This window comes from Danio rerio, chromosome 19 (assembly GCF_052040795.2).
Source record: "Danio rerio strain M-AB ecotype USA chromosome 19, GRCz13ab, whole genome shotgun sequence".
NCBI classification, from domain to species: Eukaryota; Metazoa; Chordata; class Actinopteri; order Cypriniformes; family Danionidae; genus Danio; species Danio rerio.
The window spans coordinates 4636502-4657500 of NC_141039.2; the positions used below are offsets into that span (position 1 = coordinate 4636502).

The following is a 20999-nucleotide window of genomic DNA, read 5'->3' on the forward strand; positions in this document are numbered from 1 at the left end:
TAACCCTTGTAGGCTGTTGGGGGTGTTTTCATCCACTCTGGGGTGATTTTGAGGCTCAATTTGGCCCCAACTTTCTCTGTGTGGTTTTCCTTGTAGGAAGGAGGTAAAATTTGTAGTTTTTCTTTTGAACATCAGGTAAAGAATGCATGATTTTTTGGTGTCATGGCTTTAGCACTCAGAAAATGTCATTATAATGGAAGTCAATGAGGTGAAAACAGCCACCAACGTAATGAAATGGTAGCCACTTTGAACAGTTCAGAAGAATTAAAGGGGTAAGTCACCCGGAATTCAGAAAAATCTGTCATTATTTAGTCACCGTTTACTTGCACCAAACTTTTATGTTTCGTTCTTGTGTTAAACACAAAAGAATATACTTTAAAGAATGTTGGAAACCTGTAATCATTGACTTTCATTTGTTTTTGTCAATGGCAATCTTTAAAATATTTTTTTTGTGTTTGACAGAATAAAGGAAACACTTGAGGGTGAGTAAACAGTGAGCAAATTTAATCTTCTGTATCATCACTTCAACAGTTGTCCTGCTGGAGATAAACACACTCAAGTGAAGCACAGGTCTCGGGTAAAGAGAGATTTTTAGTATTATTATTTTTTTTTTAGCATGGAAACATGTAATGTAGGTCGAAAGGGCTTCTTAATTAGCTTGTTTTGGCGTTTGCATTTGTGTGCCCTTGAGTGGGAATGGCACACTGCCTGTTCTTTTCTGGCAGTAGCAGTTTGCATGCTGTATTTTCAGTATATGGCCTACTAGAATCTAAACATCTTTAATGCTCTGAAACTGACCTGTTTTGTTGCATTTGATCAAACCTTTATGTAAATCTGTAAGTAAGTTTTCATTTTTGGGGGAACTATCCCTTTAAAATTGTAGTTCACCAAATAATTAAAGGGGTAGTTCATCTAAAAATAAATATTTACTCCCTGTTTACTCACCCTCAAGTGTTTAGTTTCTTATTTATGTTAAACACAAATGGGGATATTTTGTAGAAAGCTGAAAACCTGTAACCATTGACTTCTATACTAGGAAAAACAAACACTATGGAAGTCAATGGTAACTTGATTTCACCATTATTCAAAATGCATTTGTTTGTGCTTAAATGAGGAAAGAAACTCAAACAGGTTTGGAACAAGCAACGGGTGAGTAAATTATGACAGAAGTTTCATTTTTGCGTGAACGATCCCTTTCGATTTCTGGTATAAGCAAGCATGTTTAAAAATAGATAAATTAATCAGTAAAACAAAACAAATAGGAAAAAATAATACAGTATGTGTGTTAATTGTATTTGTTTATTTATTAAAATTATTGTGTATTTATATGCTTAATAATTAAATAACATTTATAATTTTAATTAAATAAATAAATAAAAGTAATTTCTGGCTGCAGTTCACTGAACAGCCACCGATGTCACTACTAACAAGATTTCTGAATTCTAACTACGGTTTACACTCTTAAAGCCTCTGCCAGTAAAATATTTATATATAGCAGTACACAGGATTCACTGTGAATTATCCAGTATAAGTGATCTGCATCATTTTAAATAGTTATTTTGTCCCTCACTGCTTTATATTTTAATTTACTTATTTGAAATGTATTTCGCTCCTCTTATAGCCTGCGCTCGTACACTCGTCAGTGCGTAATAGTAAACAGTTGTGCTTTTTTGCGGCTGCAGAGGTTTGAAGAACTTTTCAGCTTGATATGAGTCATTGAGGAGAGCTGCACACACACATAGACGCACACAGATAGCGAACGGATGGTGTGTCTTTGCGGAGGTTTCATTTGGAGGGGTGAGTCAGCGGCACTTGAGTAGGGTTTCCTGTGGACGGCCACACGAGTGTCTGAGTCACTGACTGAAAAAAAAAAGAAAAGAAGAAAACCCTGACTGATTGGTTATTACAAGGACTCCTTTCTTTTATTTTATATATATCTCTTTTTTGGGGAGTCACTCTTGTTCTTCAATCTGGTCTCTCCTCTTGACTGCATGCAATCATTTCGATATAATAGAAATAACAGCACAGAAGAGCTCAACGGTTGATATCCAGACTCCCAGAAGAATCTCCTGTATTCTATTCTATTCTATTCTATTCTATTCTATTCTATTCTATTCTATTCTATTCTATTCTATTCTATTCTATTCTATTCTATTCTATTCTATTCTATTTGCCTATGCCAAATGTCTCTGGACTGTGGAGGAAACCCACAGACGGCAACCATGCTAACCCCTTCAGTTAAGTTTCCATTCAATTACTCTCAAGTTCAATTCAACTCAATTTAAAGTCAATTTTTATTTAACTACATTTTGTTCCATTCCATTCCACTTTATTCTATTACTGTTTCATTTATATTCTATTCCAATTACAATTCCACTCCATTCCGTTGGACTTAGAGGGATAGTTCACCCCAAATTGAAATTTCTGTCATCATTTACTCATCCTTTACTTTTAGTTCAAATTCAATTCTGTTTAATTCAGTTACAACCTATTTCATTCCATTCTCAGTTTGCTTCATTTCATTTCCTATTTCTATTCAATTCCATTCCATTGTCATTCTGCTCCATTTCATTCCATTCCTTGCTGTTCAGTTAAATTAAATCAGTTCAATTTTGGACAATTCAGTTTAGTTCAATTCTCATTCCAAATTTAATTCAACTGAAATTCTACTTAATTTCTATGTAATTCTATTGCTTTCAATTTCATTCCATTGCCATTTCATTGCCATTCCAATTAAATTCCATTCGATTCAATTCCATTCTATTGGACCTAAAGGGATTGACCCAAAACTGAAAACTGTGTCATCACTTACTCACCCTTTGCTATCAGTTCAAATTTAGTTTAGTTCGATTCAATTCCATCCCATCTCTTTATGTTCCATTCTCTGTTTAGTTCAGTTCCCATTTCAGTTCAATTTCCTTTTAATTCCATTTCGTTCCATTTCATTCCTTTGCAATTCTTTTTCCATTTCATCCTGTTACATGCTGTTCAATTAAATTCACTTTCAAGTTCAGTTCCATTTCCATTAAATTCAGCTCTGTTCTATTCCAACTCAATTCACCTGCAACTCTGTTTAGTTTATACGTAAACAAATTATGTTCCTTTTCATTTTATTTCATTGACATTTCAAAAGTCAATGCAATCCAGTTTTGAAATTCAATTAAACTGACATTCCATTTAATTTCCATGTTATTCAATTCCGTTCCATTTTAATCCATTCTATTCCATTTAATTCCTGTGTTGTTTTATTGCCATTTCAATTCAATTCCATCCCATCTTCTTGCGTTCCATTACCTGTTCATTTCAGTTGCTATTTTGCTATCACCCATTGCTATCTGTTCAAATACAGTTCAACTCAGTTCATTTCCATCCCATCTCATTGCATTCCATTCCCTGTTCGGTTCATTCCCCAGTTCTTTTCCATTTAAGTCCATTTCGTTCCATTCCATTCTTTTGACATTCTTTTCCATTTCATTATATTACATGCTTTTCACATATATTCAATTTCAATTCTATTACAAGTTCAGTTTCATTTCGATTATTTCAGTTCACTTCATTTTTCATTCAAATTCAATTTTGTTTTATTCCAACTCAATTCACCTGAAATTTAGTTTTTTTCTATGTAATTAAATTGTGTTCCTTTTCATTCCATTTAATTTAATTCCAGTAACATTTCATTGCCATTTCAATTCAATTGCATTACATTCTATTAGACTTCAAGGGATTCAGTTCAGTACAATTCCATCCTATCCCATTGCGTTTCATTCCCAGTTTGGCGTTGTTCAGTTGCCATTTCCTTTCAGTTGCATTTAGTTCCATTTCCATTCATTTGTTTACAATTTAATACAATTCAATTTCAATTTCAGTTCCATTTCTTTTGATTTATTTCTGTTCATTTAAAATTTTCTATGGTATTGAAATTTAATTCAACTGAAATTCTTTTTAATTTCTATATAATTCAATTCCGTTCCATTTTATTCCATTTCATTCCATTTAATTCTAATGTCATTTTATTGCCATTCAATTCAATTCAATTTAATTTAATTCCATTGACAGTTAATTGCCATTTCAATTCAAGTCAATTCAATTTCACTGGACTTCAATTCAAATAAACTGACATTTTATTTAATTTCTATGTTATTCAATTCCTTCCACTTTATTCCATTTAATTCCAGTGTCATTTCATTGCCATTTCAATTCAATCCCATTCAATTCCATCCCATTGGATTTAACAGATGGATTTGTCTTTGTTCAGATTCTCTGGTTTCCATAAACAGCCCATGATTTCTCTCACCTGCGGCACCACAGGGCCTTTCCGTGCCATCCAGATAGAATGAAATGTTTAAACCACCCCTCCAGTTTCCCCCTTTAGGGGGATATTGCATGTAATTGGCCTGTCCTGGCCTATCTTGTCCACTTCTCATCATTTCTGAGGGCTGCTCTGTCTTCTGATGCATTCATCATATGGAAAAGCATCTGGCGCACTGGGCTTCACTGCTGCTGTAATAAAGAAGCTGCTTTTTCAAGCCCGCTTTAATTTCCCTCTGGAGTTTAGTGTGTGTCAGTTGAGTGTTGCCCAGCAATACGTTCACACTAGGTTTATGCACCAGTTTAAAATGGATTATTAAATTTCGAATGGAAGTGGGAAAAGTATTGTATTTGGATGCAAAATTCATGCTGGTCTGGATTTGGAGAGACTTGAATATGTTTGGCCTGAACTAATATGGTTTATTTTAGAAGGAAGAACAATGTTTCTCAAACATTACTTTTATCTATTTATTTACTTTATTTAATTGCTTTTTTACATTTATGGTGTTGTGTAAAACCTTTTAAGTTGTGTTATTATTTTTTAATTTAATTTAGATTAGGTAATATTGATGTATTATTCTGATGTAATTAATTGTTTGATAATAATTTCCATTCATATACTCAATCAGATAATTAATTAGTTTTCAATTCTTGTTTTATTTAATCCTATTTATTTATGTGAATATGCTTAATTAAATTTTCAGTTTGATTTAATGGCTTTCATTTATATATTGTTTATTTATATGCTTGATAGTTAATTTGCATTTATAATTTAAAGTAAATAAATAAATAAATTAAATTAAAAAATGTAAAAGCAAATGTGTTAAAAAATAAATAATTGTGGTAAATGAGTCAGTAAAACAAAACAAATAAGAAAAATAATACAGTATGTTTGTTAATTGTATTTAATTATTATTTATTTATATTCCTTATAATTCATTTGCTTGTGTAGTTTTAAGTAAAGAAATAAATAAATGAAAGTAATTAAAAATATGTATAAGCAAGCATGTTTAAAAATAGATAAATTAATCAGTAAAACAAAACAAATAAGAAAAAATAATACAGTATGTGTGTTAATTGTATTTGTTTATTTATTAAAATTATTGTGTATTTATATGCTTAATAATTAAATAACATTTATAATTTTAATTAAATAAATAAATAAAAGTAAATAAAAATGTACATAAGCAAAAGTCAACAAATAAATAAAAGTAAATAAAAAAAAGAAAAAAATATATATATGCTAGCGTGTTTAAACAAATAAATAAATGTGGTAAATGAGTGAATAAAGTATGTTTGTTAATTGTATTTATCTAATCATTAAAATTATTTATTTATATCCTTGATAATTAGTTTGTATTTATAATTCGAAGTAAACAATCAAAAAAAAAAAAAAATATATATATATATATATATATATATATATATATATATTTATATACATATATGCAAAGATGTTTAAACACATAGATAAATGTTTTTCATGAGTCAGTAAAGCAAATAAGAAAAGTACAGTCAAATTGTATTTCTTTATTCATTAAAATTAAATAACAGTAAATGTTTATGTTAGTGCTTATATATCCAGCTAGTGTACAAAAACCCAAGAATGATTTGTACATTATTATGTCATCTCATGATTTTGCTCTCCAGCAAATTGTCTCCCTCACGACAACAATCATTTCTTTCAGCTGTGAAAGACTCAATGAGCTCCAGATTTGTGGAATTCATGAAATGTCAACAGTAACTGTATTTCCAAGGCGACGGACGAGAATAGATACTGTTGGTTTTTCATTCTTCGAAAATAATTCATGCATTCTAAACTCCGTATGGCCTTCAGCGGCGGATGATTATTAGTCTGAGACGGGCTCCGGTTAATTTGAGCGTGAAATCTGCAAGCATACTGTAGATAATACGGTGAATATCTCTCCTCCCGAGGGAACAGGGCCATTGTTTGGAGACGCTTAATCAGTATCAGGCTCCGTCTCTGGATTAATGGAAAAGCTGGGCTGAGGAACTCCAGTCCACAGTCTCTGAGTATTCCTGGAGCAGCTAGAGCTGGCTATCGATTCAGATTCCCTCCTGATTCACAAGCCTTTGATTTGATTCAAGTTGCATGGTTACATTAGAATAGAGCCATGTCTCTTTTTTTTAGATGCATGGAATACGTTAGGGATAAAGTATATACAGCAAGTTGTTATTGCAGAATAAAGCCTGGACAGGCTCATTGGCATCCCAATGTAAAGCTGAGGGCTGTTGTATAAGATTGAAGAGCTTTATTTTGCCAAGAATAATCATATTTGATGCACATTATCCTGCTTATTACATGGCTACTTGTCACAAAACTATACTAATTAGACACAAAACATTTTCTAAGCCTTAATAGTTAATTAACTCTTTAATTAAATTCAAAGCTGATCTAAACAAAACTGGCTGAGTGGAGCTGATGGAGCATACACTAACTTGCACATTATTCAGTCACAAAATGGCACCAAGCAGTCATAAACCCAAAGCTGGCAGAAACTAAACCGGCTGGGTGAAGATAATGGAGCATACACTAACCTATGCATTATTCAGTCACAAGATGGCGCCAAGCAGTCATAAACTCAAAGCTGACAGAAACTTAGTTGAGTGGAGCTTATTGAGCACACGTTTACCTGTGCATTATTCAGTCACAAGATGGCTCTGAACAGTCATGAACGCAAAACTGATACAAAAAATCTGTTGAGTGGAGCTGATGGAGCATACACTAACCTGCACATTAAACAGTCACAAGATAGTCCCAAATAGTCATAAATCCAAAACGGACAGAAACAAAATCTGTTGAGTGCAGCTGATTGAGCATACACTAACCTGCACATTATTCAGTAAAAAGAGGCGCCAAATTGTCATTAACGCATAGATGACAGAAATGAAACCGGCTGAATGAAGCTGATGGAGTATAAGCTAACCTGTACATTATTCAGTCACAAGGTGGCATCCAAACAGTCATAAATGCAAGACTGACAGAGACAAAACTGGCTTAGTGGAGCTGATGGAGCATAGACAAACCTAAGTGTTATTCGTTCACAAGATGACGCCAAACAGTCATAAACGCAAAGCTAACAGAAACAAAACCGGCTGAATGGAGCTGATGAAGCTTACACTAACATTTGCATTATTCAGTCACAAGATGGTGACAAACAGTCATAAATGCAAAGCTAACAGAAACAAAACCGGCTGAATGGAGCTGATGAAGCATACACTAACCTGTGCATTATTCAGTCACAAGATGGTGACAAACAGTCATAAATGCAAAGCTGACAGAAACTAAACCGGCTGAGTGGAGCTGATGAAGCATACACTAACCTGTGCATTATTCAGTCACAAGATGACGCCAAACAGTCATAAACGCAAAACTGACAGATACAAAACCGCCTGAGTGGAGCTGATGGAGCATACACTAACCTGCACAATATCGAGTCACAAGATGCTGCCAAACAGTCATGAATGCAAAGCTGACAGAAACTAAACCGCCTGAGTGGAGCTGATGGAGCAAACACTAACCTTCGCGATATTCAGTCACACGGTGGCACAAATCTGACAGAAATTAAATCAGCTGAATGGAGCTAATAGAGCATACACTAACCTGCACAATATTCAGTCACAAGATGCTGCCAAACAGTCATAAATGCAAAGCTGACAGAAACTAAACGGGCTGAGTGGAGCTAATGGAGTATACACTAACTTGCACAATATTCAGTCACAAGATGGCAGAAAGCTGACACAAACAAAACCACTTGAATGTGGGAACTTCAAACATCTGGGAACTTCAAATCACCATAATTGTCACTGAAAAAGCTCACATCCATATACTTACATCCACATTCATGTGTCTGCTTGTGTGTCATGATGCTGTGCCATCTTGTGCATCTTGGTGCCATCTTGTGTATCGACGAGTAAATGAACGTAACACGAGTCTCGATTTGTGTGTGTTAAATCAAGTTTACTTTGTACAGTCACGTAACTATAATAGATTTCTACACAGCAGCATATTTATTTGTTTAGTAGGCATGCTGTCACATTTGTCGTGAGTAGATGAGCTAAAACAGTGCACGTGTTTATTTGTTTGTTTGTGTGTGTGTGTTTGTGTGTGCAGTGAACGTTTTCATTTTATTTGTGTGTGGCTCATTCATCTGTGGTATTTGTGAGTGTGGATCTTGGTTTCATCTGCAATCCTGATATCTGATCCTAGTTATCCTTCTCTGAATAACCGGATAGAGTGGGCGGGGACAGCCAGCTCATTTGCATTTAAAGGCACAGGCACATAAACAGCTACAATTCCCTCCGACCCAAAAATGTACGTTTTCAGCAGGGTATAATAAAAGATCTGATGGGTGTTTTGATCTGCAACTTCTTAGACACATTATGGAGACACAATAGACTTATTTTAAACATTTTAAAAAAGCTAAAATGGCAGTACAGTGGCTCAGTGGTTAGCACTGTCGCCTCACAGCTAGTAAGTCACTGGTTCAAGTCCCAGCTGGGTCAGTTGGCATTTCTGTGTGGGGTTTGCATCAGTGTTTCTCAGTACTGGGTTGCGGCTAGATGGGCATCCCCTGCGTAAAACATATGCTGCAATAGTTGGTGGTTCATTCCACTGTGGTGACCTCTCAATTTAAGTTGAAGGGAAATGAATGAATGACTGAAAAAGGCTAAAATTGGAGCACTTTAAACACATGTTTGACTGTTGAAAATTAAAAAAAATATAGCAACACCATGTTTATGGGTTCGATTCCCAGGGATCTGATAAACATATGAGTTTAGCGTGTTGTAACTGTCATATGAGGTCATTTTATGGCACCCCAGTGTCTAATGAAATATTGGGAGCCGCCACTGGCTCTTCTTTAGTTTGATCATATTTATAAAGCACAGCATGCAAACATATTGATCCGGGCTGTCCACATCAATGAATCGTCCTATGTTTTAGAGCTCAATGCTTTTCTTTCTGTATGCATGTATACTGTGTTGATGTTTATTTTAAAGGCATTTGTATGTGTGTGTGTTGCAGATTTCCAGTGGGTTCAGGGCGATGTGTGTGAGGTGCAGTTAATGGTCTACAATCCAATGCCTTTTGAACTGCGAGTGGAGAATATGGTAAGAATATATATATATATATATATATATATATATATATATATATATATATATATATATATATATACAGTTTAATGAGCTAATGATCAGAATCCAGCCATCATTGGTTCTCAAAAAGATATCTATTTTTGTTTATTTGGGGTTTTACTTTTATTCTTAGTTTTTATTTATTTTTTGTATTATTTATTTATTTATTTTTTATTATTATCAGGGCTTGACATTAACTTATTTGATCACCAGCTACTATGGTTAGTAGATTTCCAACATTACTAGCCAGTCACCATTTTCACTAGCCACACTTTTCTTGTTGGGAAAATATATTTTGCTTCAATTTGACTTTGACATGCTAACATGACTTGATTTAGATGTTGTGTTGTCCACGTGCCTTCTCATTCATTTCAATTTTGTGTGTATTGTGTATTAGCTTGCTCAGTGTGCATGAGCAAATGTGTTGTGTCACAATGCAATCAGTTTTTATTTCACAGGACTTTTTAGGGCTCAAAATTAAGGATTTAAAAATTTATCTCTGACCACAACAAATAAGTATTTCTTAGCCACAATTTTTTAATGTGTAAAAACAAGGAAAATATAGCTTCATAGGTTCACTTTTTAATTCAACAAAACCTTTCTTTAAAAAAAAAAAAAAAAAAAAGCGCTTTTTAACAGTCGCGCGCATCACATCAGCAGTTAGCGCGAGTGATCATGCTGTATTCACCATTGTTTGCTTGTGCGAACAGTTATTTTTGTCAGTCGTGCTTCTTCTCGATTCTAATATCACATTTGCACAAATATTGGGCCATGCTTATTGTCGAACCCTGCTTTTAAGAAGACTACAATTTAAAAATGATTTCCAACCAGCCAAAGAGACTAGTAGAGGTGTCTGTCTAACCCGCCAGAGCTGAAATCTACCCGCATTTGGCTGGTTTGCGGGTGTTAATGTAAAGCCCTGATTATTATTTATTATTTAGTTTTACTTATTAAACGGTTAGTTGTAAAAGTTGTCTGTTCTGTGTATTTGTTTTCAATATTTTTTTATTTGGAGTGTTGCGTACATGACAAAAAAGTTGTTTGGAATTGTGGATTGTGTTTGTGTGTGTAAAAGAGATCTGCCCCAGATGGGCTCAGTGTGATGTCCTATTAAATCTGTGTCAGATGGCACTGCTGATGATGCCAGGATGAACCAGTATGACCTCACACTGATGACCTCACCCTGGCGACACTCTATAAATCACATCTACCACAAGACTTTCTTTTTTTAAATATTTCCCAAATGATGTTAAACAGAGCAAGGAAATGTTCACAGTATGTCTGATAATATTTTTTCTTCTGGAGAAAGTCTTATTTGTTTTATTTCATCTAGAATAAAAACAGTTTTTAATAAAAAAAAAAAACATTTTAAGGTCAAAATTATTAGCCCCTTTAAGCTATTTTTTCTCCATAGTCTATCTAACTAGAGGTCAAGTTGTTATTTGTTGCTCTTACAACTGGGATCGACGGCAATGCTTTTGTCTGGTAGTGAATATGCATATATTTAAGTATAAGATTATTTCTATTTAAATATGAATTATAGACCTAAATTATTATGTAACAAAATTATTAAGTATAGTTTTGTTTGTATCACATATACATACTAACAAATACACATACATGTATATTATCAAAACAAACACTCATTTTGGATACGATTATTCATTAATCCTTGCCCAGCACTAATATCATCACATATAGTTGCTTATATTATATTAGTATTTATGTATTATATATTAATATGATTTTAATAATATTTTTTTACAGATTTAAATGTTACATGTAAAACTTTAAAAATCATCACACACACATACACACAGACACATTTAGTTGCGACTCTTATAATGTCAGCTTCTGCCGCTTGCTTTGAAAGTGTTTCTCTTCTAGGTATTGGTTTCATTCTGCTCTTGGTTTAATGAAGTGCCTGTAATTACGGAGCGGCGCTTTTCAAAAAAGGGTCATTTCATTTTTGTCAGGTGGAACCAGTAGAAAAAAGACCAACAAAGAGCAAAATTTCCATAGCTTTTTTATTCAGAACGCACACACACACACACACACACACACACACACACACACACGCAAAACAGATCGTTAGCTTTAGCAGTCAGGCTAATTAACCTTTTCAAGAAGGAAATTTAAATGAGTTATTTCACAGTAGTAAGATGGTCCCCATTATGTGTGTTGTGCAGGTTTTACACTGCTGTGTTTTAAAGGTGAGATCATTCGTCATCATTGCAGATGAAACATATTTATGGTTTGACTACATTAAATCATTTGTCTCAAGTATAGCGGAGCTGTTAATGCTGCATTAAGTGATTTTAGATATTTTATTGACTTCAGACACACTTGAATATTGACTGATGGGGAATTTGACGGTCACTGTTTTTAATAGAAATAGTCATATCCAGACACATTGACAAATCTGAAAAGTCTAGTTCATAGTTATGAACTGAAAAGGGCTGGATTTTTCTGTCTTTGCTGTTTATGTTTAGTCCAAAGCATTTTTTTCTCAGAGAATTTAATTTAATTTAATTTAATTTAATTTAATTTTATTTTATTTTATTTTATTTTATTTTATTTTATTTTATTTTATTTTATTTTATTTTATTTTATTTGAAATATGTATTTGTATTTTGTATTGCTTTTAATTTAGTTTAACTTGTTGTTTTGGCTTTTTAATTAGATTTATTTTTTATTTTTTGTTGTTTATTTAGTTTATTTTGCTATAATTTTATTTAGTTCATTCATTTCATGCATTTATCAATATTCATTCAGTCATTCAATGTAATTCTTTAATGTAATAATGAATCTTAATTAAAATAAAATGAAATATATTCATTTTATTTATTGCAATTAATTATTTGTTTAATTTTATTTCTCAGAACAAATATTTATTTTTTTTCAAATTTATTACATTTTTTCTTTAAAATTTATTCTATTTTTATTTAACTTTTTATTTATTCATTTAGTTTATTTTGCTATAATTTTAATGTATATGTTTACTTTTTATTTACTCTTTTTTGTTAATCTTTCATTTATTTCATTTATTAATGTCCATTTTTTTCACATTTAATTTTTAAATTTTATTTTACTTTTGCTTTTTGTTTTGTTCAGTGTTGCATTCATTATTTATTATTGTATGTATTTATCCCGTTCAGTCATTCAGTGTAATCTCAGTTTCATGTCACAGAGACACTAGGTGCAGATATCAGTGAAGTGAAAAATCCTCCAATAGTTGATTCTTTCCTGCTCTCATTGTGGGTCTAATATGATAAAAGCTCAGGAAACACATTTTATGGAGTGTGAATGGTACGTCTGTGTGTCTGTGTATGTGTGTGCGCTGGATGAATAGAAGACAGCAGTTCCACTTCTCCAATAATGCTGAAGGTGTAAAGCGGCTGCGTTTCAATCCGCCGCTGCTTTTCTCTGTAGTGCTGCGAACAAGAGCAATTTTCTCCATGGGTGATGAGCAGAGCATGCTGGGAATGATTTCATCTCCTCCAGATCAGATAGATATCACCGTGCTTGATTACGTGATGTTTGGAGGAAAAAGAAAAAAAACTTGAACATCCTTAAAGCTTTGGTCCTCCTGTGTTTTGGTCACAAATCTGTTTTTGGTTTCTGCATTTGCTAATTTGTTTTCATTATTGTGTTTAAGATTAAGTTTAATTATTTGGTTTTTGTTTAAGGCAAGACTCTGGTTGTTTTAACTTTTTTTGTATTACGTTTTCTTAATTTAATTTAATTTAATTTAATTTAATTTAATTTAATTTAATTTAATTTAATTTAATTTAATTTAATTTAATTTAATTTTATTTTATTTTATTTTATTTTATTTTATTTTATTTTATTTTATTTTTTTATTTCCTAATAACCACATTGATCTAAATTACCACATTTATATTGGTTTCTTTAGTGTAAAATACAATTATTGCATATACATTTAAATAATTTTTTTTATTATTTTGAATAAAATTAATTAAAATGATTTAATTTAATTTAGCTTTAATTTGACTTTTTATTCATTTCATTTTTTATTTAGTTAATATTTAATTTTACCCATTAATTTTCATTGTCATTCAATTTAATAATTTACCGTAATAATCGATCTTAATTAAAATAATGTGTAAATAATACATTTTTACTTTTGTTTAATTGTATGCCTCAGAACAGGTATTTCAAAAGTATTTTTATTTATTTATTTATTATTCAACTATTATTTTGTCATTTTTATTTTGTTAACTATTTTTTGACTATTTATTTAATCCATTATTTATTCAATGTTCAATGATTAATGTATTGATTTTGTTTATTTTGTTAATATTTTATTTAATCCTTAAGTTAAATAAGTGAAATATAAGTATTTAATTTAACTAAATGATTTTTTTTAATCAAAACAAATATTTCAGATTTAAAAAAATAATAATTTAATTAAACTTTTATTTAGCTTTTTATTTATTGTACTTCTTATTTATTCAGATTTTTATTTTAGTTTGATTTTTCTTCTTATTTATTCATTCCCCTTTTAGAGTCAGGTGTGTCGCGCCATGGCACATTTGCTATTTACATGGCGGACATTGTAAGTGGAAAAACTGAACGCTTCAATGGCACAGTCTATTTTAGTTTCGCAAAATAGTAACTTGCCAACAATGTGCATAAACACACCTCTTTTATTGACTAGCATACCTATGAAAATATATAGTTATATTTTATTGCTGGTTTTGTCTAGGTTTACTTTCGAATAGTCTAGATTTATTAAATAGTTATGTCCCGATTTTTCTTTATTGTTTTAGGTTTAGTCTAGATTTATTTATTTTTATAAATTTATTTATGTAATTGTTTTGCCTAGATTTATTATTCACGTTTAGTTTTTGTTTGTATGTTTGTTTTTAACTTGTTTTAACTTATTGATTTATTAAATTGTTTTATCTAAGTTTATTATAAAAATGTGTTTATAAGATGTATTATTAAATCATTTGTTTTTATTAGATTTTAGGGTTTTAGATACATTTCTAAACCGTTTTATCACAGTTTTAACAAGTTATTGTTAAAGTTATTGTTTATATTTTTAGTTTATTTATTTATTTAAACTTGTTTATTTATTAAATTGTTCTGTCTATATGCTTGTTCTTAAAATAGGTTTATAAGATTCATCATTCAATTTTCATTATCTTTATGATGTTTTGTTTAATCTAGTTGTATTATTAAAACTTTTAACCACCAGATTTGTTATTGTTTTGTCTAGATTGAATTTTGGTTAGTCTTAATTTATCTATCTATGATAAGTTTAGTCTAGATTTATTATTAAATTAATCTTAATTTATTATCTTTTTCTAGATGCAATCTCCTCACCCAATATGTGCTATGGCTTTGTCTCCATGGACTAAATGTGTGTGTGTGTATGTGTGTGTGTGTGTGTTTTTTTTTGTTCCTCAGGGTCTGTTGACATCCGGTGTGGATTTCGAGTCTCTTCCTGCTGCTCTGTCTTTACCGGCGGAGTCTGGTCTTTATCCGGTTACTCTGGTTGGAGTTCCTCGCACTGCAGGCAACATCACAATCAACGGTCAGATTCAAACCCTGCCATTATGTTAATGTTTGGATAACTAAACATTAATAATTAGTTCAGACTTGTCTAACTAATTAAATTTAGTAAAGTAACACAAAAAGTTTACAATTTAGAGTGAAGTTAGAGTAAGTTAACAGTATGATTATCATTTTTATTTTCCACAGGTAATACTGTAGCCCAGTTTTTTTTATCAGTCAGGAGTATATTGCAAATATTATCGAGTGAACACTGAGAGCATTATGTAATTGGCGTATTAATATTGCACAAAAAGTAAATAGGGTTGATTTAGATTTCATCAGTATTCTTTTCCAGTGCGCTTCAAAAGCAACCGGACCAAAAATAAAATGAGAAATTAGTTTCCACTGAACATTTATGCTGGACCGTAATGCTGTAATAATGCCTGAAATCAAAGTCTAGCGTTTCTCTGCTCGAATAAACCAGCTAAATATCCTCTCATTAAAACAGGATAAACTCCTTGATCCCTGCTTTATGGCCATTCCAGCCGTTCGGAGCGTCTACAAATCAAGCGCGTTTCAGAGGACTTTAATGAGCTCTAATTGCCTTCAGATCATTAGTGTGATGTGATGTTGTTGGTTTTGCAGGGTATCACACGTCTGTGTTCGGGGTGAGCAGTGACTGTATCCTGGAGGGTCTGATGGGGGTGAAGAGCAGCGGGTGTATGGTGGAGGTGGTCCCGTCGCTGCCTCGACTGCAGCTCAGCACGTCTTTACCCAGGTTCACATCTATTTCTTCTTTATAATAGCGTTCATTCATTAACTTTCCTTCAGCTTAGTTCCTTTATTCATCACAGCCGAACGAACCGCCAACTTTTCCAGCATATGTTTCACACAGCAGATGCCCTCCCAGCAGCAACCCAGTACTGTGAAACATCCATCCACACTCATTCACAAACATACACTACGGCTACTCGAACCAGCAACTATCTTGCTGTGAAGTGACATTGCTAACCACTGAGCTACCGTGTCACCCTTTATAATAGCAAACAAAAACAATGTTAAAGCAACACTTCAATATTTAAAAATCATTTTGAAGCTTATCTAAGCAGTTTTTAAATCCATTCAGTCGATCTCCGGGTCTGGTGGGAGCACTTTTAGCTTAGCTTAGCATAATTCATTGAATCAGATTAGACCATTAGCATCTCATTCAAAAATGATCAACTAGTGTCAATAATTGTGCTATTTAAAGCTTGACTCCTTTGTAGTTACATCCTGGCTGTGAGTTACACCCTCCTAAATAACAATTGATCCCTTAAAAATAGAATTAATTTTTAGTAAAACTGTAAGTCTAATAAGTCTGAAAAGATATAGCAACAAACTACAATGCAGAACACAGCTTTTGGCCAAATTTGATGCTTGCAGCGTTAAAACCTTAGGAGATTATCTTACAAGATAATAATAATCATATGTTTAAATGTTTTAAATAAATGTCTCAAGCCAACATAATACTGTAATAACAATAGTATGTTAATATAAACATAAATTTCACCCCCACCTTGCCCAAATATAGTTCATACCATTGTCAATTCATGAACGTGCCTATTAACTGATAGACTGTGTTCAAAATATGATTTTTTTTGCAAAATAGATGCTTCTTTTTTGTCATTGAAATTTTATTTGAACTTTATACCCCACACAACTTAAAATTCACAATATACAAAATCAACATTGAGGAAAACAATGTAAACAAATTATAATAAAAATAATAGCAAACAAAAATGATAACAAATATAAAACAATTTAGTACAACAGACAAAATGACAACCCTTTAGTTTTCTTTTTACATGCTCTCCAAATATTGCAAAAAGCAACCCCATTTCTGATTGAAAGTATAGGAGGACTCCTGAAGTCTTGCCAACATACGTTCATATTATGCAGTAGAAGTCATCAGCATTGGTGGCCACATGCGTGGACAGCACATTTTAGCTCTTAAGTGGCTATTTAAAATACTTTAAATGTTTTACAGTTTGTTACAGACATAATGTCATCCTGCAACTGTTTTGCTGCATATGAAATGTCCCAAACACTATTTTTAACTGTCAGATCAACTGAGGCCGTACTCACACTATGTACAGTTGCCTCGAACCGGGCCAAAGAACACTTGTCCCCCCTCTCGTTTCCCCCGACGGCCTGCACTCACACTACAATCGGGCCTGGGCACGCTTGCGCCATCAATGCTGTGCTGTTCAGTGAGCGCTCTCACTCAGCACAGTGGAGATTTCTCTAGTTATATTGTTTCTGTTGTTTGATATGCAGTGACATGCAGTCAAATATTTCGCCAAACAGTCCTTAGGGATGCGGTGACACGCAATTAGATATTTCGCCGAACAGATCCGCCACTTTTGGTGCTCATAAACAGTTATAAAGCCGTCATGCTGCAGGAATGAGGAGGTCTGCTAAAGGTGCAGCTGTCGTGCAGTGAGGGGTTTGCGTATTTAATAAACTATGGCAGTTTGCGTTCATTGAACAGTAAGATTGATTAATAAATCCATATGAAACAGTCCCTTAAAAGTCACGTCTTGCTTTCAGTTTTGGCCTTTGGCGCGTTTTGCACTCACACACAAGCGTACCGCACCAAAGCCCAAGTGAACAGCGCTGAGGCCCACCTCTTCCAACCGGGCCAGGGCCGGCCAAGTGAACCATGCTTGAGCCTGATTCAGCGCACTCATACTTCTCAAACAATCCGGGAAACGGGTCTGGGCACTGCACAGATGGCATAGTGTGACTAGGCCCTGAATGAATTGAAAAATTATACAACTCAACTGTAGGTGACTTGTAAAATTAAAATTAATCCAAAGAAAGCATAGCGTTCATTGAAGGTTGTGTAATTATAGCCTACTAATGTTGCAGCTGCAGTAGTCTGGCCAGTTTTATAGACATGTGAGTTTGCTCAGAGCTGTCAGGAATCAGAAGAAGTGTTCAGGTGGTTATTCTGGGTCTCAGACATCACGGCCGATTGCTCACAGAAAGCCCACTGACTGCCTGATGCACACCGCACACCAAAATAAAATAAAAATTGCGATCTTATAGGGCTGCTGTTGGCAGGTTTGGGGAGTCAGGATTGCAGAGGTTTTTTTTTATCAGCCTACCAGCTAGCAAAAGTTTCCCTGTAAACTTTGAATCATGTACAGTGTGATGCATTGAGAGCCGAGAGGGGTTAAAAGTTTAAGATTTTGAAGATCAGGGTAAATTTAAGTTGTTTTGTTTACTGGGAAACATACAGTATACTATGTTGCTTTTGAAAGATTTACTAAATCAAGAGAGTCGATCAAGAATGTTTATTGTCCTTTCGGTCAGCAACTCTTGTTGTAAGGCACACAATAAGACATAAATATATACAGTTTAAGTCAGAATTATTAGCCCCCCTGAATTGTTTAGCCACCTGTTTATTTTTCTCCCCAATTTCTGTTTAACGGAGAGATTTTTTCAGCACATTTCTGAACATATTAGTTTTAATATCTCATCTCTAATAACTGATTTATTTTATCTTTGCCATGATGACAGTAAATAATATTTGACTAGATATTTTTCAAGACACTTCTATACAGCTTAAAGTAACATTTAAAGGCTTAACTAGGTTAATTGGGTTAACTAGGCAGCTTAGGGTAACTAGGCAAGTTATTGTATGTCAATAGTTTGTTCTGTAAACTATCGAAAAAATATATAGCTTAAAGGGGATAATTATTTTGACATTAAAATTGTGTTAAAAAATTAAAAACTGCTTTTATTCAAGCCGGAATGAAACAAATAAGACTTTCTCCAGAACAAAAAATATTATCAGACATACTGTGAAAATTTCCTGAATCTTTTAATTATCATTTGGGAAAAAAGGGGGGCTAATAATTCTGACATCAACTGTAGATATTAAGATAAAGTAAAAAATACATCTTTAACATTTTTAAAATGAAATGTATTGTACAAAATACGACATAAACCATGTGATTATTGATGTGAGAAGAAATATATAATATTGGACAAAATATATGACAAAAAATGAATATATTAAGGTAGATTTTATAGGTAGAAATTTTACACATTGACTAAAGATAAAACTGTTCTGTGGATCATTCGGGTAAAAATAATGAGAATCAAGTTTATATTCACTTGTGAATGGGGTCATTTTTCATTTATTTATCTATTTTTTGCTATTATTTTCAAGTTTTACTAATATATTGTGTGCGTGCTTTTTTCAGTTATTTCCTAGGTTTTGTTTAACAGAGATATGTATTTTTAATCCATTCATTCATCCATCCATCCATTTTAAGTTTTTGAATCTTCTAAAGTATAAAAATACTGTAATATGTTTGCAGATATTTAAAACACATGCTTAGTGATATTCTCGTTTATCTGAAAAGCAATGCAAAGTCAGATATTCTGCCTTGAAAATGTGTGTTACGTGCCGGAACATCTGTCATTGTTTGGTCATTTTACCAGCCCAATGCCAGTTTAGACATTACATTTCAGCACCCCGGGTTGCCTTTGTGGAAAACAGCGTATTTTTTTTTTTATTCAGTCATGAAGGATCTCAAAGTGTGTGTCTGCGACCAAAATGCCACCTCTAGTGAACAGTAGCAGCCTCTGAAATGAGACGCAGATTCAGAGTTCCACATGAGGTAGTTATTAATTAGGAAATAATATAGATATTACGAATGTAAACATTAGGTGAGCAGGTTACATTGTGACCCCGTGTCCTAACAACATGCTACGTGAGGAGTAGCGTGTTGTTAGCAGTTTGGCTGTTTGCATCAGACAAAACACGGCAGAAATTTAAATACAGCCCTTCAGAAGCACAGAATAGTGCACTCACTGCACTCCAACGAAACGATAAGGTTTTTAATTTAATTAATACATATTAAACCTCTTTAACATGATAAATTGTAGATGCTGAATCACTGATATGTCTTGGTTTTCACTGAGTCACAGTTGTAAAGTTCAATTTCAAGCAGTTTGTTAGCTTAATAAAGTGCAATTTAAACACTAAACTAGGTTAAATAGTTAAATTAGTTTTATAGTCAATCAGAACATTTATTTTAAATAGGGCTAATAATAATGACTAGCAGTTTGTACATTTCTATTATATTATATTATATTATATTATATTATATTATATTATATTATATTATGTTATGTTATGTTATGTTATGTTTTGTTATGTTATATATTATATTATATTATATTAAATTATATTATATTATATTATATTATATAATATTATATTATATTATATTATATTATATTATATTATATTGTATTATGTTATGTTATGTTATGTTATGTTTTGTTATGTTATATATTATATTATATTATATTATATTATATTATATTATATTATATTATATTATATTATATTATATTATATTATATTTATTTTTTATTTCAACCAAACGAATAGAAATAAGACTTTCTCCAAAAGACAAACATAATACTGTGAAAAAGTCCTTGCTTTGTTAAACATCACTTGGAAAATATTAGAAATATAATGCAAATTTCACAGCATCAATGCATCTTCACATATAAATCAACCAATTATTATTACAAGTGCAGCCGCTGTGTAAAACATACGCTGGATAAGTTGGCGATTCATTCCGCTGTGGCGATCCCTGATTATTAAAGGGACTAAGCCGAAACAAAATTATAACAAGTATTACAATACTTTTTATTTTGTTTTATATAAGCAAAACTAGGCAGTTCATAACAAAGAGACTGAACCGAAAACAAAATGAATGAATGAATGAATGAATAGGCAAAACTACAGTTACAACTCCTCTCATCCATTTTTGGATTGTCTCTTTCCATTATAATCTTTTTGTCTGGTCTCAGAAACATTTCAAAACAAATTCATGTTGTCGTCCCCCAGTCTGGCAGAAATTGAATACGAGAACCATTTTGCATATTTTCACAGTTTTTTTGTTCTTTAATATGGTTTGTTTGAGAGATTTTGGCAGCCC

The 20999-nt window shown here is 32.4% G+C and overlaps 1 protein-coding gene across 8 annotated transcripts in view; it reads left to right on the plus strand.

Moving 5' to 3' along the window:
* The window catches only part of trappc9 (trafficking protein particle complex subunit 9), a 303088-nt gene that overhangs the window by 78945 nt on the left and 203144 nt on the right, over positions 1-20999 (plus strand). For all 8 annotated transcript variants that reach the window (XM_088651464.1, XM_088651465.1, XM_087295234.2 and 5 more), the window contains 3 exons: positions 9356-9441; positions 14905-15031; positions 15637-15769. In XM_088651464.1, the coding sequence (XP_088507590.1) occupies positions 9356-9441; positions 14905-15031; positions 15637-15769 (346 nt within the window). The remainder of the gene's footprint in view (positions 1-9355; positions 9442-14904; positions 15032-15636; positions 15770-20999) is intronic.